Source organism: Gilbertella persicaria (assembly GCF_025201335.1).
Source record: "Gilbertella persicaria strain CBS 190.32 chromosome Unknown B0P05scaffold_19, whole genome shotgun sequence".
Classification (NCBI taxonomy): domain Eukaryota; kingdom Fungi; phylum Mucoromycota; class Mucoromycetes; order Mucorales; family Choanephoraceae; genus Gilbertella; species Gilbertella persicaria.
Window position 1 is genome coordinate 266,577 of NW_026251980.1, and position 15,309 is coordinate 281,885.

At 38.5% G+C, this 15,309-nt stretch overlaps 8 protein-coding genes across 8 annotated transcripts; 5 read left to right on the forward strand and 3 right to left on the reverse strand.

Moving 5' to 3' along the window:
- The first annotated feature begins 180 nt into the window (after window positions 1–180).
- Window positions 181–2,630, forward strand: B0P05DRAFT_88579 (nucleotide-diphospho-sugar transferase). The gene is made up of 11 exons (XM_051583890.1): window positions 181–599; window positions 665–774; window positions 821–975; window positions 1,032–1,170; window positions 1,211–1,316; window positions 1,355–1,536; window positions 1,577–1,737; window positions 1,780–1,994; window positions 2,051–2,154; window positions 2,199–2,477; window positions 2,532–2,630. Exons 1-10 carry the CDS (start codon window positions 508–510, stop codon window positions 2,243–2,245), a joined length of 1,311 nt encoding a protein of 436 aa, XP_051435051.1. The 5' UTR covers window positions 181–507; the 3' UTR covers window positions 2,246–2,477; window positions 2,532–2,630.
- On the forward strand, window positions 2,372–3,056 carry B0P05DRAFT_469839 (Pre-mRNA-splicing factor 38; the record flags this gene model as incomplete). The annotated part of the gene is made up of 4 exons (XM_051574514.1): window positions 2,372–2,477; window positions 2,532–2,688; window positions 2,734–2,849; window positions 2,896–3,056. Coding segments are annotated over 4 exons (540 nt in total), but the record flags the coding sequence as incomplete, so codon positions are not given.
- B0P05DRAFT_469940 (peptidase C1B, bleomycin hydrolase) lies at window positions 3,053–4,531 on the reverse strand (the record flags this gene model as incomplete). The annotated part of the gene is made up of 4 exons (XM_051574523.1): window positions 3,053–3,607; window positions 3,633–4,123; window positions 4,169–4,255; window positions 4,297–4,531. 4 exons carry the CDS (start codon window positions 4,529–4,531, stop codon window positions 3,053–3,055), a joined length of 1,368 nt encoding a protein of 455 aa, XP_051435053.1.
- Window positions 4,532–4,839: 308 nt separating this feature from the next.
- On the reverse strand, window positions 4,840–5,253 carry B0P05DRAFT_541365 (uncharacterized protein). The gene has a single exon (XM_051578165.1). The coding sequence runs from the start codon at window positions 5,210–5,212 to the stop codon at window positions 4,883–4,885; it is 330 nt and encodes a 109-aa protein (XP_051435054.1). The 5' UTR covers window positions 5,213–5,253; the 3' UTR covers window positions 4,840–4,882.
- A 119-nt stretch (window positions 5,254–5,372) lies between these two features.
- B0P05DRAFT_541367 (uncharacterized protein) lies at window positions 5,373–7,203 on the forward strand. The gene is made up of 4 exons (XM_051578166.1): window positions 5,373–5,406; window positions 5,466–6,017; window positions 6,081–6,935; window positions 6,993–7,203. Exons 1-4 carry the CDS (start codon window positions 5,383–5,385, stop codon window positions 7,011–7,013), a joined length of 1,452 nt encoding a protein of 483 aa, XP_051435055.1. The 5' UTR covers window positions 5,373–5,382; the 3' UTR covers window positions 7,014–7,203.
- Window positions 7,204–7,382: 179 nt separating this feature from the next.
- Window positions 7,383–8,705, forward strand: B0P05DRAFT_587076 (uncharacterized protein; the record flags this gene model as incomplete). Its single annotated transcript, XM_051582558.1, has 3 exons — window positions 7,383–8,224; window positions 8,269–8,570; window positions 8,632–8,705. 3 exons carry the CDS (start codon window positions 7,383–7,385, stop codon window positions 8,703–8,705), a joined length of 1,218 nt encoding a protein of 405 aa, XP_051435056.1.
- Window positions 8,706–9,287: 582 nt separating this feature from the next.
- On the reverse strand, window positions 9,288–12,888 carry B0P05DRAFT_469904 (patched family-domain-containing protein; the record flags this gene model as incomplete). The annotated part of the gene is made up of 3 exons (XM_051574520.1): window positions 9,288–10,568; window positions 10,616–11,179; window positions 11,230–12,888. 3 exons carry the CDS (start codon window positions 12,886–12,888, stop codon window positions 9,288–9,290), a joined length of 3,504 nt encoding a protein of 1,167 aa, XP_051435057.1.
- A 431-nt stretch (window positions 12,889–13,319) lies between these two features.
- Window positions 13,320–15,129, forward strand: B0P05DRAFT_541372 (uncharacterized protein). Its single transcript, XM_051578167.1, has 5 exons — window positions 13,320–13,402; window positions 13,450–13,620; window positions 13,661–14,048; window positions 14,100–14,304; window positions 14,353–15,129. The coding sequence occupies exons 1-5, from the start codon at window positions 13,347–13,349 to the stop codon at window positions 14,832–14,834; spliced, it is 1,302 nt and encodes a 433-aa protein (XP_051435058.1). The 5' UTR covers window positions 13,320–13,346; the 3' UTR covers window positions 14,835–15,129.
- The last annotated feature ends 180 nt before the right edge of the window (window positions 15,130–15,309 follow it).

A 15,309-nucleotide genomic window follows, 5' to 3' on the forward strand; every position in this document is an offset into this window, starting at 1 on the left:
TTGAGAGTCAGTCCACTTTTTCATGCTCGGTTTTGCCTTCCAAGGGGGCGCTGAATGAGCCGATTTTTTTTATGACTCCGATTTACTGCTGCTGCTATTACCGTCATGACTAAGCTACGGTTGGATTGTCTTAGAAATCATCCGCAGTAAAATTAAAATAAAAAGCGACACAATCACAAGAGAAAAGAGAAGAGGGAGAATAATAAATTAAAGTTCATTGATTCGTAGAAATGACAACAGGTTTAACTACGCATGGATCATGTTTACACAAGATCAAACCTTGTCTTGATGCACTCACGTGATATTGTTGTTTACTAATAGAAGAGTGATTCGTGGTGCCTATTTTATCATTGCTTAGCAAAGTGAATTATATGTACAAAAATATCATGCTAACCGAAGAGATTGATTGGTACAGTCCAAATCAAGTATATTTGTCGTCACAAGTGTGACTTGCTTTCTATTTTTTAAACAGCAAAAAAAAAAAAAAAAAAATGTACATGTCAACTTATGCTTTTCGAGAAACCCAAACACCACCACCACCACCAACGTATCAGTGAATTCCAAGCTGTTATTCTTGCAGGTTTTGGTAGTAGTAATAGGTAAATAAAATAAGTGATTTAGTTTTTTTTTTTTTTTTTTTTATACTGACGCGTATAACTTTTAGACTCTACCCTATTTCTGAAGAAGAAAACCTTCCTAAAGCACTTTTACCTGTGGGTAATAAACCTGTGATTTCATATACATTAGAATGGATTGAGAAAGCCGGTATTCATGGTATGAACCATATGGACTAGAAAATAGCACTCATATTCTGATATAGATGTTATTGTGGTGGTTCAGGCCACAGGCAATGCTCCTCAAAAGTTATCTGCCTATCTTCGTACTTTTACAGGCAATATACATCATCAAGTCGTGAGTGTGGATGAAGAAGATGAAACAGCAGATGTCTTGAGAGCCATTAAGGATAAAATTGATGTAAGTGTTTTGTTTTGTGTGCTTCACAAAAGAGACTAACAGAGTTATACAAAAAGAGAGATTTCATTGTGGTTCCTTGTGATCTGATTACTGAATTGAATCCGCGTGAGTTCATGGATGCACACCGTGTTCATGACCCTACATTCAGTGCCTTATTTTATGAACCTGGTTTGACAGATAGCAGTAAAGATGATGGTAAGTTTTGTCTCTTAGGTTCTTTGTCTAATTCAATAAGATCTTTTGCCTTATGTTGGTATTGATCCTACACAGAATGCACTTGTCTATAAAGCAACACGATCAGAAGATGATGATTTCTCTATGCGTCTTTCTTTATTAAACAAGTAAGTCTTGATCTATCTATAGTTTATTCATTCTCTAGATTTCCTCGCGTACGCGTCCATACGGATTTACAAGATGCTCACTTGTATATATTTAAACGATGGGTGATTGATTTAGTAGCAGATAAACCCAAGGTTACAAGCATTTCAAAGGATTTAATACCTTTACTTGTCAAGTGTCAATATCAAAAACCATTGGTCGAAAGAGAAGCCATAGAGCAATGTAAGTGATGAGCGTTTGATGTTATCTAATCATGAGATAGACATGACCCATAACGATTTGTTTACCAATGCACTTTCCATGTCAACAACACAGTCTGAATTAGAACAATCCATGGCTGTGCGATCCTATGTTCATATTTACCGTGGAGGATTCTGTGGTCGCGGTAATACAACAGCCAGTTATAATGAATTGAACCGATATGTAAGAGTAAAATTTATAAGCCATGAACTTATGTGAGGATAGGCCACAAAACAAGGCAATACGATCATACGCGTACCTTCTACTGCTGAAGTGGCACCTAGAACGCAAGTGGGTAATGACTCTGTGATTGGTGAATATACCAAGATTGATGAGCGATCCTCAGTCAAGAAATCATGTGTGGGTGCTCATTGTATCATTGGTAAAAATGTCAAGATTGCTAATTCAGTCATTATGGATCATGTTGTGATTGGTGACAAGTAAGTGTCGATTATTGAGTAAATCAATTGATTGATTGATTGGTGGATGATGTTAGTGTTAAACTGGATGGTTGTATTATCTGTAATAATGCACAAATCCATGAAAAGGCCAGTATGAAGGATTGTGATGTTGCTGGTGGATATATTGTGGATAAAGACAGTAAGTAGTTTACCATTGTCTATTGTTTAACCCTACTTGTTTAGGTCAACTAAAGGGTGAAAAGTTGGTTTCTTTTAGAGAAGCGATTTAAATAATAAAATTTGATATTTTAACCTAATTTTTTTTGTTTTTTTTTGTTTTTTAAAAATGTCTGGTAAGATCAAGTAGATGATGGACTTTATCTTAATCAACTCTAGACGAACCCAAATTTATTGAAGGCGCTTCTATTCACGGTCGTCATCCACTTCACTTGGTGGAAAAGATCATTCGTGAACGTATTCAAGGTTCACTTTACTGGAAAGAGAAATGTTATGGTCTATCAGGTAAAAAAAAAAAAAAAAAAAAAAAAAAAAATAGACATCACTTACCATCAATAGCTGCTACACTCATGGACAGAGCTGTTGAATTAGAATATATTGGAGGATTATATGGCAATCAACAACCTACTGAATTCCTTTGTTTGACACTCAAGTTATTACAACTCTTGCCAGAACGAGACATCATTATTACCCTGATTCAACAAGAAGATTTCAAGTAAGCATCACTTGGTAGATTGAAACAGAACTCACATCTATTTAGATATGTACGTGCTTTAGGTGCTTTTTATTTGAGATTGACAGGCAAATCAAAAGAAATCTATCAATACTTAGAACCTTTGTTGAACGATTATCGCAAATTACGCGTACGTGGTGGAGGTAAAGATAGACAGCCTTATTATGCTCATGACTAAATATGAATTAGATGGCTATGCTTTAACGTATATGGATAGTTTTATTGATGATCTGTTACATCAAAACCGTGTTTGTGATATCATTTTACCCCGTATTGCAAGTCGACATGTATTAGAACAAAATGATGAATTAGAACCAAGAGAGAGTGCATTAGAAGATGATTTGGATTAAAATAAAGCTAAGGCACCCATAGGATCATAAGCAGGCAGTACAACGGGTTCATTATCTAATAAATCCACAAGTTTTTTGGGCACAACAGATTTCTCAAGCACGACTTGATAGACAAATTCAGTAAACCAGTCGTCTGTCATGATCCAGAATCCCTTTTCACCTGAAGATTCAGACCAGCTGTTCTCAACACGCCAACGTACAGGCTTGTTGTCTTTGAGATGGACACCAGTGAAGACCATGGCATGAGTCATGGCACTCTCACCATACAATAGACGTTCTGCCTTAGACATGTTGAAGTCCACATTGAACGTGAGTTTGTAGTCAAAGACGTGGGTGTCCATAGCACCTGTATTTCTGTTACTAAACTGGCCAACATCACAGCCAAACCAGACAGGGTGACCAGACTTGAGTACATCCACTGCTAATTTCTTGATGGTCTCGATAGGCGTATTGACATATTTGATTTGATCACCACCCACAATGTTACCTAAGCGGGCAACCGTATAGACTTGAGCATACTCATTACGAGGATCATGAATCAAAGACATGGTCTCTGTAATCTAAGCAGAATGAGACATATGTGTATATAAAGATAATACTTACAGGATAGTCCACAATCTCTTTCATGAATTTCTTGGGTGTCATACGTGGCAAGGTAACACATTTACCATGCTTATCATTGGTCTCCCATTCAAATTCCTTTGGTGGTTCACCAAGATAGATAACCATGATGCGATAGATATCTTCCATCATACGTTCCTTCATACCGCGTACAGTCTGGATATCCATCTTTTGTCCCTGTATAGCCTTACGAATCTGGACAGCATATTCACGAAGCTTGACAGTCACTAACCAGTTAAGACGCGACGTGCTTGAACTAGCCACGGTTTCAGGAAAAGCAGACTTGGGTACTACACCATACTTTGTAATCAGGTTGATAAACATTTGCCACTGTCCTCCATCACCCACAGGTGAAGTCAGGAGGTATTGTACCACACGATCATGAATGTCCTCACATGCCAAGTCAATCATGTTCTCAAGGAACCAATTAGCCTTCTCGAGCTTATCTATTCTTGTTGTGTCAACTTATCTTCGTACTTTGAATCACTTACCATAGAAAAACAAGTAATTTTGACTTAATTCAAAACTATCGTCCAGCTTGTATTTACGAATCACAGCCAAGCGGAGTACATTGGTACCTGTATATTTGTTAAAAATTACTTTATATGTCTTACTTTACCTGCAAAGATCCAACAACGACCGCTGGATTTCTGATTGGTGGCACTACCCTCTAAATCCAACTTGACATTAAAGACATGACGATTCTCAATATTGGATTGAGGAGTAACGAGGATTTGAGCAGGATCATTGGCCATCATTGCCTGCATGGCAAGTTGGTTCTTTTTATCTTGCCAGAATTCTTCAGAGAACTTGTCTAGGGCTTTGGATGTCAAGTTAGAAGAACCCACATGCATAGAAGACATGGCTTGTGTCAAGTAAGTATCAACTTGTTCTTGTTCATATTTCTTTTCGTCAAAGACGATATCTTGTTTTGATTGTTGAGCACCCATAGAAGTAGAATAAAGAAAGAAAGAAAGAAAGAGAGAAAAAAAGTTTATTTATGCATTTCCCTTATCATCACGTGACCTGAGACCACCATTTTCTCTCTCTTTCTCTTATATATTCAGGACACGAAGCATTTGTTGATCATGGTTTGAACTTAATCGATTTGTACCGCGTTATATACATGTAAAGCAAGACAAAAGAATGATAAAGTACAATAAGCTCATCGTCTAATTTATTATTATTTACACATTTGAATTGTCTTAAGCATCCACAGCCAATTTAGCCTTCTTTTTAATATCACTGTAGCAATGGCCACACAAGTGATGCAAAAGCTTGTTGTTGCCACAAGCAGGACATGCAGTCACATTCTCCTTCTGTTGTAATCCCTTGTTAGAAGCACGCATACGTTTCTTGGAGTGAGAAGTCTTCTTCTTAGGTGCAGCCCAGAGAATGGATTCTAACCAGATGGGTATTTGAAAAGTGTTGCGAGTGACAGGTTCACTTATCCATGCATGTTGAAAAGTAAATGCAAATCTGTTTTGGATGTAATTGGGTTGTAAAAGAGATCGAGAAAGACGTAAACTCATCATAATAATAAAAAAAAAAATTATAATAATGAACAAGGCTTACCCTAACAGAAAAAAAAATATATAGAATGGAAAAAGGGTGGCTCATTCTATTCAAACTCCGTTACTCAATGCCAATAGTCACGCTTGGTTTGCTTTTTTTTTTCTTTCTTTCTTTCGTTCTTTTGTTGAGTATGGAACACGAAACAAAGTCAAGCGTAAGTGCTTTTTTTCTTTAAAGGAAAATAGAAAGCTAGACTCATGTATGACGATATAGCCACTTGGCATTCCTACCAAAATAGCTGCAGGTTCACCTAACATGGGTCAACCTATGAGTTCTTCTTATGAAGACCATTGGTTATCTACAGACGATGTCAAAAAAGGTTCTCCTCTTGCCAACCGCCGAAAGAGTGTGACAGAAGAAGCCAAAACAAAAGACAACAAAAAGAAGGATACACGACCTGACACACCTAAAAAATCACAAAAAGAAATGACAAAAGCAGAACGCCGTGCTCTTCAAGAAAAACAACGACAAGAGAAACAAAACAGACTGGCTGCTGGTGCACCTAAACCTAACACAAAACACACAGAAGCAGAGAAAAAGACACCACAAATTGATACAGAGGCTGCAAAGAACAAGAAGAAAGCGGCTCATAAGAACCAACAAAACCAAGTGCCTTGGCTTCTTCATTTGGATGCTCCCAAGACAACAGAAGCATCAACCAAGGATCTTCATCCTGCTGTGCTTCAATTAGGTCTGTATTTCTCTGAACATAAAATCGTAGGTTCCAATGCACGTTGTGTTGCCATGTTGGAAGTCTTTTCCAAGGTACGAGAAGACCAAAAAAAAAATCAGTTGCAAGTAGTTGTTTGATTTACCCTGTCAATATAGGTTATTTTGGACCATAAGCCTCCTTCCGATGCTACTTTCTCTAGACATATTCAAAAGCATTTGGATCCTCACATTGCTTATTTACTCAGTATTCGTCCCATGTCTCTCAGTATGCGTGAATGCATTCGTTGGTTAAAGAAAGAAATGGCAGATATTGTAGAACAGGATCCTCCACTCGGTGATGACGAAGCACGCACACGATTAACTGAACGCATCGGCCATTTTATTCGTGAACGTATCACTATGGCAGATCAACTTATCATTCAGAATGGCTTACAAAAGATTCAAGATGGTGATGTGATTTTGACATTTGCTAAATCATCTGTGGTTGAAAACCTGTTGCTTCAGACGAAAAAGAAGGGGATTGATTTCAAAGTGATTGTGGTAGACAGTCGTCCTTTGTTTGAAGGTAAACATTTGTTGCGTCGTTTGGTGGCTGCAGGTATCGATTGTTCCTACCATTTGTTATCCAGTGTTTATGTGGCACTCAAGTCAGTCACCAAGGTGATCATGGGTGCCCATGCCCTGTTAAACAATGGTGCTGTGTATTCCCGTATTGGTAGCTCTATGGTTGCCATGGCAGCCAGCGATAAGCAAATCCCAGTCATGATTTGCTGTGAAACTTATAAATTCGTCAATCGCACGCAAGTCGATTCATTCGTATTGAATGAGCTCGGTAACCCTGATGACTTGGTGAATACACAACAACAAAAGAACGAGACGGCCGTATTGGCAACTTGGAGAGACCAGCCTGATTTAAGATTGCTCAATTTGTTATATGATGTTACCCCCTCAAAATACATTACTCTGGTAGTGACTGAAGTGGGTCTTATTCCTTGTACATCTGCACCTGTGGTAAGTTTCTTTATTCGTTTACAAGATAAGTCACTCATCCTTTTTTATTATTATTAGATCTGGCGTGAATATAAGTAAGAAGTCATCATTCTGATGGACATAACTAACTGTTTTGAATAGTGAGGAATTTGGCAAGCGCGTTGCATAAATTAGAGAATAAAGAAAATAGCGGAGTATATGGCCATAAAGGAAAGGAGATATCAATGACACACTTTTGTATGACAATGGCTTAAAAATATAAATAAAAATCTGATAAAGAAATTAAAAAGGCGCTCCCTTCCTCTCTTTATGGGAAATGCATAATCGCACTTTTAAATAACCCCCCTTTTTAAGGCCAATTACAAAAAAGTACCTTTTTTTTATTTTTCTTTCTTTTTTTCTATTCTTTTTTTAAACATCTGTTCTTGCTTTCTCTTTCTTTCTTTTTCTTTTTTCTTAATATTTATAATGACACTTGAGCCTCATAAACAGGATGTACCCACAGTACTTTCTCAATCCTTTTCTAGCATAAACAATATATGGGATGCGATATTACCATTACAGTTAGATCAGAATACGTTTGCTAAGCCTATTGGGGACTCGTCACCCGATATGTATCACGAGTGCCACCCTGCAGCTTTACCAATAGGAGGACCAAGAATGGCAACCCATCATTTGATTTTAGGTCCGACACTGAACAACCTGATTAAAGACGACGTCTTCTTGGCCCAACCATACTTTAACACCATAGATCATGACGATAATGCATCACTCAGTAGCCATTCGAGTTCTTCTCAACACAGTGATAAATTAACTTCGCCTTGCTTATCGCCTGTGACTTCACCCACGAACTTCTTGCACCATGAACCATTGTTTGATGGTGGCATTGTGGAAGAATCCAAGGAGTCGTATACGCTTTATGATCAAGACTGTTTCAAGCTACCTAATGCTATCACATCTGAATCTACGGACTATCAGTTTGATTTTACAGATACTGAAGATGAGACAATGAAGCAACAAGTTAACACGGTCCAAACAGACCATCCCAAGAAACCCCGCCAAAAACGCCGCAAGAAGTGCAAGACAGCCAAGAAATGGGCTACGGTGGAAGAAAACATGAAAAAAAAGAAACTTTTGCTATGTAAGCCAATGATGCCTCGTCGCCAGCTGATAGAACCAATGTCAGCACACGACACTAAAACCGTGTTTCAATACTTTACTGAAACGAGTATTGACTGGTGTCGATACTGTGGCACGACTGAAGGTGTGAATTGGAGGCCTGGACCATGGGGTAAAAGAACACTCTGCAAGTAAGTATAGTTTGTACCTAATATGTGTGTGACTAATGTAATAGTAAACATGGCTGTGACTATAAGGGTTATGGCCTTGCAAGTCGTTTACCACGTTTAGATCTTTCTGCTTTTTCAAATGAAAAATTGGAAGATCGTTTGCGTCCTGTGGTTCAGTATTTCTGTATTGTGTGTCAATCACCAGAACAAGTAGAGGACAACCAATTGGTGCTTTGCCAAGGTGGGTGTTCTCGTGCCTATCATCAAAAATGCCATGCTCCTACTATCTCCGTCAATCCAACAAGCGATGGTTTACGTTGGTATTGTAGTACAGTATGTAAAGAAAATCTCAAACGTAACAAAGTGGGTAAAGTGTACATTGATGTTTATTATTATATTTATTATTATTATTATTATTATTGACTCAGACTTTGTAGTGGTTGAATTGCCTCGTAAACATATGCCCATGATGCATTTGTTAAATTTAGAAAGAAAAAATTAATTTAGAATGTTTATATTTCCAACGTATATATATAATTATGTAAATTTGTATAAAGTTCATCTTATTGTTGTACAACGCTTGTCATTTTAACGTCATTTTTTGTACACTTTAAAAAAATGGGATTTATATATTTAGAATCATACCCCCTCCTTATAAAACAATAAAAGTTTACTCTACAGACATTTGGTTTGCATGATAACCACGTTGATCGCTATCTTCTGGCATGTCTGTAATCAAGACTTGATCAGAACTTGCTGCATCATCAATTAGGAGCCCGCGATTGTTCCGTCCTCCCCAGTCATTTCCTGTGGACCAAGCAAATCCATCTTCATCAAATTCAGCAGTCAGAGACATACCTTCACCACCAAACATTGAGAGCAATACAGGTAATAATACAAGACCATGTAAGGCGCCCAAGACCACAATTGTTAAATCTAGTATATATGATGTAAGCACAAAACAGCCAATAGAGTTTGTAACTTACACATTCTGAAATAGTAAACTTCAAAAATCTTGGAACGAGTAAAGGCCAAGACAATAATACCAGCAAACTTGGTCAATGTAATACCACAAAACACCTAATCATATGTTCAATAAGGAATATGTATAAAAAAAAGTACTTACCGAACTTCCAACATCTACCATACTTTTACCCGCTCTTTCTTCCCAGCTTCCACTGGCCACCATAAATCCGCGAGCAATATGACAACAGAACTCAACACTGATGCCCACACAAATCACCAAATTGACCAGACTGACACCGTTCAGACTCACACCCCAGAGTGTCATCACGCCAATGACATCCACCAATATCATTACGACCACACTCATCACAATCAAGCCACATCTTAAACTGCCAAGCAAACAACTCGTCACAACAAAAATAGACAAGATGGCCAAGCCCAAGATTTCAAACGCAAGTGACGCAATCGACATGTACTGTTCAAAGTACACATAAAACAATGAATAAGGATAGACTTCCAACTCGAGTTCTTGGCTTAGCCCATCTGCAATACGTTGAGCTGAGGCATAGGCATCAATGAACTGGTCTTGGCTACGAAGAGGGGTATGGAACGTACGGAAATAAGAGGATTGGATCGTGGTATTTTGATGACTAGGTACAATAGCATCGCCATAGGCTGCTTTACCACCCAAGGGACAATCCTCATCCGGAGCCATGTTGATCCATAAGTCAAAGAAGTCTAAAAAGGCCTGTCCTTGAGGCAAAGTGTCCATAGCCACGTCCCAATGAGGACTACAGTCTGTGCATTTCTCTTCATCATCCCAAGGACCGCATAGCTCCATTTGCTCTCTATAGGGTCTTTCGAGGTTACTGAGACGACGGCGTGACATGTTCTTGTTCTTGAGTCGACAACATCCTGTATCAGGACTTAACCAATACATAAAATCATCAAACCAGACACTGGTGGGTTCTTTAATAAACGAAACTTCAGAGCGTTTACGTTCTTGTTCAAGTACGTTTGCTAAAGAGCGCTCATGACAACCAGGGAATCGTCCACAGATCTTTTGTTGTACGGAACGTTGTGTCAGATTGGCATTCTTGACAACAAAGTAAGCAGGAGGGCCTACATTAAAGTATTGATCGAGATCATTAAAGTAAGGCACAAGATAGGAATCTGAGGGTAAAGCAATGCGTTGGTCTAAACCCTTAGGTAGTTGAGGTGCCAGTGACACACCAACCATAAACAAGCCTAGAAAGACAAAGCAGACGATATAACGCACAACTCGGTTCAAAATAAAAGGAACATAATAATACTTGACTAATTGTTGTAAAATGCCTTCTTTCTCAATCACTTCGGGTGCCTTGATACGAACGCAAGGAACACAATCGACACGATTATTCTATAGGAAAAGTGTGAGTTACATGTTGATATCATTTCATACTTTACTTGTGTTCTGTGTGCATCTAATACAAGGCAGGATACAAAGCATGTTACTTGTAACACGAAATCGATAAACACAGCAATCGAGGCAACAATAGCAAAACTGCTAACAGCTGGCATAGTCACCAGTGTACCAAGCCCAAACGCAATGGTTTCACTGAGTGAACTCAAAAAGATACTAGGGCCCATTTTACCTAATGTCTTAGCTGCTCGTTCTTCAATCGATTCATCTTGGCCTAATTCGACTCTTCGTTGATATTCGTGGCATAAGATAAAGATGTTGTCAACACCGACTGCAAGAACCAAGAATGGAATCACTTCAGCAATAATCAACGTGATTTTTTTGCCCGTGAATGAAAAAATACCAACAGCAGAAGAGACAGAAAAGATGACAATCAAAATACCGCAGATACCAAGACTAAATTTAGAATCAATCAAAAGACGACGAGGATTGAGTGAAGTAAGTCGACCCAGGGCAATGGAAGCATAGATGAACATGACAAGGTAACTGATAATCACTGTACCTGCATCGGTATTACTGGACTTGTTTAGTTCTGTCTCAAGTGAGCTCTATGGACAAGTCAACAAAAAAAAAGTCTTTCCTCTCTGCTTTTACTTACTTCAGTAGAATAGCTGATACGAACACCTTCCCATTCAGGACGATTGTTAACATGCGTCAAAATATTGGCCAATAATGCCTTTTCCCATTGTTCTGATTTGGCAGTTTCTGTGGCATTCAATGAGTTTCTGAGAACAAAGGTAACGACAAATGCTCTTGCCGTCAAATAATTCTGATCTTGATAACCACCCAACAACATTTCTGGCTTAAGGGGCTGCAAGAACTCAGGCAAACAAAGCGAAGGTTGTGATGTACATTTTTCTAGTTTGCTTTCCCATTGATCTGGATCATAATTATCAATATCACTTTGCCAATAACCAGTGACAGACTGAATAATACAGGCATCACCCGTTGGATGGAAACAGATGTCTTGTAGTGTATGACCGCTGGGTGATTTCAACTGTCTGATCTCATCTTCCAATCGGAATAGATTTTCTAAGCGTTCACCAGATGCAATAGGCGCATCGGCCTCATTGACAAAAAACAGTTGGGTCGTTCGATAGAATGGCGTAAAGTTTTCATCAAAGTGTGCTTTTTGTGCTAGTGCAGTGGATGTAGGCGAGACCCATAAATGGATAGGACTACGCTCAATGGAGAAGCGAGACCAACCAAGTGAACATATCGACACAAAGACCAGCGACGTCATGATGACAGCCCAAGGATAGCGAGCACAAACGAGACCTTGGTAATAAAACCAGTTTTGTAGGCGAGAATTAAGCCAGTATCGACGTGGTGTATAGTCAGGGTCCAACAAATGATTAGCCTCATCGTCGTCTTCATCTTCAAGTGCATCTTCATCATGATCGTCTGATATCACTAAACGTTCATAAAGTCTTCTTGCCTCCATACGGTCTAGATCAACACCAAGAAAACGCTGTAACCATTGTCCAGCTTTTTTGTTTTTAGCGACCAGTAAGATGACAAAAAGCACTAAAATGGTAGCATAAGTAATCAGCATGGTGAAACTCCAGCATCTCAAGAGACCGATATAGCACTCGGGTTCTTCCTTGGGTGTAGGAGGCAAAACAGGGCACACAGCTTGACAATCTACACAAGCGCAACGGTAATCGGGATCTGTATCATTGCATGATTTTCCATCTGCATCATAACGCTCAAGACCCGTCTGATTCAATGGTGGGAAATCAATCTGAAATGGACTTCCTAGGCCTGGACGTTTTGTTCCCATATAGCTCACCATACCATACCAATTTTTGGCTCCTCCGCCAATCAAGTCCATAGCAAAGTCGTTGCTTGATGTAAATTTGATGTCTTTGCAGCTATCGTAAAACTGAGTGCCAAAATTATCTCCCACCCAATAATTTGCGTTGGATACAGCAAACATGTCATTGTCGTTAGTGGGTTCAGCAGCTGTGATATTGACAAACGTTGATTGATTGGGTGAGCATGTAAATGAACACCAAAACTGGAGAAAGTTCTTCCAACAAGCGGGGCATGAGCCAATAATGGCTTTGGCTTGTTTGACTTGAGAAACAAGACTGTCGAGTTGCGACTCGTCGCAGCAGGTAGGACCTGTCATGTATTCAACGCCACATGTATTGACTAGCAATTTTCGAAAGCTACTAGATTCTGGTGCAGTAGCAGGTACGTTGTTGACATAAGGTAGCTTTGTGAAAAAGTCTTTATCGTATTGGCCACGCATAGCGCAGTAACCCTCTTTATGAATAGGTGTAAATGATTTTGCTGTCACGGATAACAACAGTAGTATAGATATAGACCACCATAATATATGTCGCATTGAAATGTATCTGATCAAAAGATGAAAAAGAAAAAAGGAAAAAAGAGAGTGAGATATTTCGGCGAAATTGAGGTGCCTGTGCAACTTGCATCACGATCATGCGGTGCCTTGCCAGTCACTTTATCATTTTAGCATAGCAACCAGCATAGCAACCAGCATAGCAACCAGCATAGCAACCAGCATAGCCGCCATGCATGAAACTAGCTTCTTTATATCAAACGCATCTCTGAACAACGATTGTATGTTATTTATCGGTGAGTTTTTTTTATTCTTTTTCGACATGCATATAACACTCAACATCTTTAAAAGGAAATTATGAAAATATTTTTCTTCAGTTCTTTTTCTCTATTTTTTTTTAAAGTATGGATGCGCCCTGGAGTAACAAAGAAACACTTAAAAAATCAAACAAGTTAGAACGGTAAGGCTGCGATCAAGGACGATTTACAGTTTTCTAACGAATCGTAGCTTGTCAAACGAGATCAAGGACTTTGAAAGCTATATTGCACCTACAAAGAAAGAACAGCTCAATAGAGATACATTATTGTATTCCATTACACAATTGGTCGATTCTTTATGGCCAGGCAATACGGTCACTCCATTTGGTTCTAGTGTTACAGGTCTACAGTTTCCAGCAAGGTAAGTTTATGATTTGTTTACGTAACCTTATACGATGTAGTGATATTGATCTCAATGTCAACTTTGAAGTCTTACCAAAAAATAATCCAATTGATGTACTCAAAGTGATTCGAAAACAAGCTGTTTCACGCCATATCTTACCAAACTATTCGACGCGACTTGTGGCGAATGCTAAGGTGCCTGTTTTGATGGCTACAGATGAAAATCAAGTTTCCATCGATATTACAGTACAGAATGAATGTTTTAGTTCTGATCGTACAGCTGTTTGGCTTAAAGAATACCCCATGCTAAAGCCGTTGTTTATGGTGCTTAAACTATCAATAGCAAACTACCGAATCTCAAGTTTACCTACATTTGAGCCCATGTCTGCCAAAACAGCAGGACTTGCAAGTTATTCACTGATATGTATGATTGTGAGTTATATTCAGGTAATGTATCAATGCATAAAAGTGTGCAGTTTATTGAGTTGGTACGATTAGCTTCAAGCATCATCACAACATCCTTCTGATCCAGAATATTATGCAAATCTCTTGCTTGGATTCCTGGATTTTTATACTGAATTTGAGAACACACGTCAAGCTATTTCATTAGAGGGTAAAGGAGCTTATCTCGCCAAGAATCAGACAGACATTAAGATTGATACAAAGCCAGGAAGACTCACCATCATTGATCCAGATGTGTCAAGTAAATACGGATTTTGATGAAATACCCTACTTATTGTTTTTATGATAGATGCCAATGTGGCTCGTAGTACATTTCGATTTGACACATTAAAAACTATCTTTGCTAAAGCACGTGACGACTTGCGCAAACGCATATCCAACAGTACAAAAGGAGAGTCAATTCTGTCTTCTATTCTCCAGGTTCAATCTCATTACTTTGGTGAACCAAGAAGTGAAGGTGCACGATTTAGAGTAAGACAGATCTGGATCAACACAGGCGAAGCACCAGTTAAATTTCCCCGGAAGAGATTTAATCAGGCTTATCGTCCTAACCTTCATGTTGCTGGCCACCGTTATGAAGATGAAAGAAAGCCATATAGAGGCGAAAGACGTTACAATCCATACAACAATAACAATAACAGTCCACAACGATCGTATAACAATTCAAGAGAAGAAAGTTATGATCGAGAGTATCAGCGCCATAAGAAGAACAACAATTCTCATTTAGCTCAACATTACAAAAACAAAGCAGATCGAGCCAAGAGAAGATGATGGACTGTAATGGCAATAAATCTTGACTGAATGAAATATTAAAACGAGACTTGTGCATTTGAATACAGTTTGAGAGCAATCTGTCTTTCCTGCATAGGATGAGGAGAAGAATTCCAGCTTATCATGTATTGAAACATCTTTTTCTCCCTGGTCTTTGTTCTTTAGGGAGGAAAGGCTAAAGAGAGATTGATATGATTGATGTGTGCTTTATTTGACAGTATTTCGAATGCATTCAGTGTAAATACATTGCAGAAATTATCAAATTTATTTGTTTGTCAAAATGATTAAGTAAAGCCTAACTATAGTCAAAAGAAAAAAAAATGATCTGTATGAATCAACAGTCATGAATTAAGGGAAAATTATAGAATGGCCGGAAACATACATTAAAGCTTCATCATCTTTTTGCAAATGCAAGTATCAGGAGAAAATAAAAGATTTTAATAGGGAGAAATACAGTATTAGGAGCAAAAGATAC

Excerpts from the sequence above, each read along its gene's own strand:
- B0P05DRAFT_88579 (XM_051583890.1), top strand. The coding sequence starts at position 508 with ATGCTTTTCGAGAAACCCAAACACCACCACCACCACCAACGTATCAGT. Across the intron at positions 600-664 it reads GGTTTTGGTAGTAGTAATAG|ACTCTACCCTATTTCTGAAG; the intron begins GTAAATAAAATA and ends TATAACTTTTAG. Across the intron at positions 1,738-1,779 it reads ATAATGAATTGAACCGATAT|GCCACAAAACAAGGCAATAC; the intron begins GTAAGAGTAAAA and ends ATGTGAGGATAG.
- B0P05DRAFT_541365 (XM_051578165.1), bottom strand. The coding sequence starts at position 5,212 with ATGATGAGTTTACGTCTTTCTCGATCTCTTTTACAACCCAATTACATC.
- B0P05DRAFT_541367 (XM_051578166.1), top strand. The coding sequence starts at position 5,383 with ATGGAACACGAAACAAAGTCAAGC. Across the intron at positions 5,407-5,465 it reads AACACGAAACAAAGTCAAGC|CCACTTGGCATTCCTACCAA; the intron begins GTAAGTGCTTTT and ends ATGACGATATAG. Across the intron at positions 6,936-6,992 it reads CTTGTACATCTGCACCTGTG|ATCTGGCGTGAATATAAGTA; the intron begins GTAAGTTTCTTT and ends TATTATTATTAG.
- B0P05DRAFT_541372 (XM_051578167.1), top strand. The coding sequence starts at position 13,347 with ATGGATGCGCCCTGGAGTAACAAAGAAACACTTAAAAAATCAAACAAG. Across the intron at positions 13,403-13,449 it reads AAATCAAACAAGTTAGAACG|CTTGTCAAACGAGATCAAGG; the intron begins GTAAGGCTGCGA and ends AACGAATCGTAG. Across the intron at positions 14,305-14,352 it reads CATTGATCCAGATGTGTCAA|ATGCCAATGTGGCTCGTAGT; the intron begins GTAAATACGGAT and ends TTTTTATGATAG.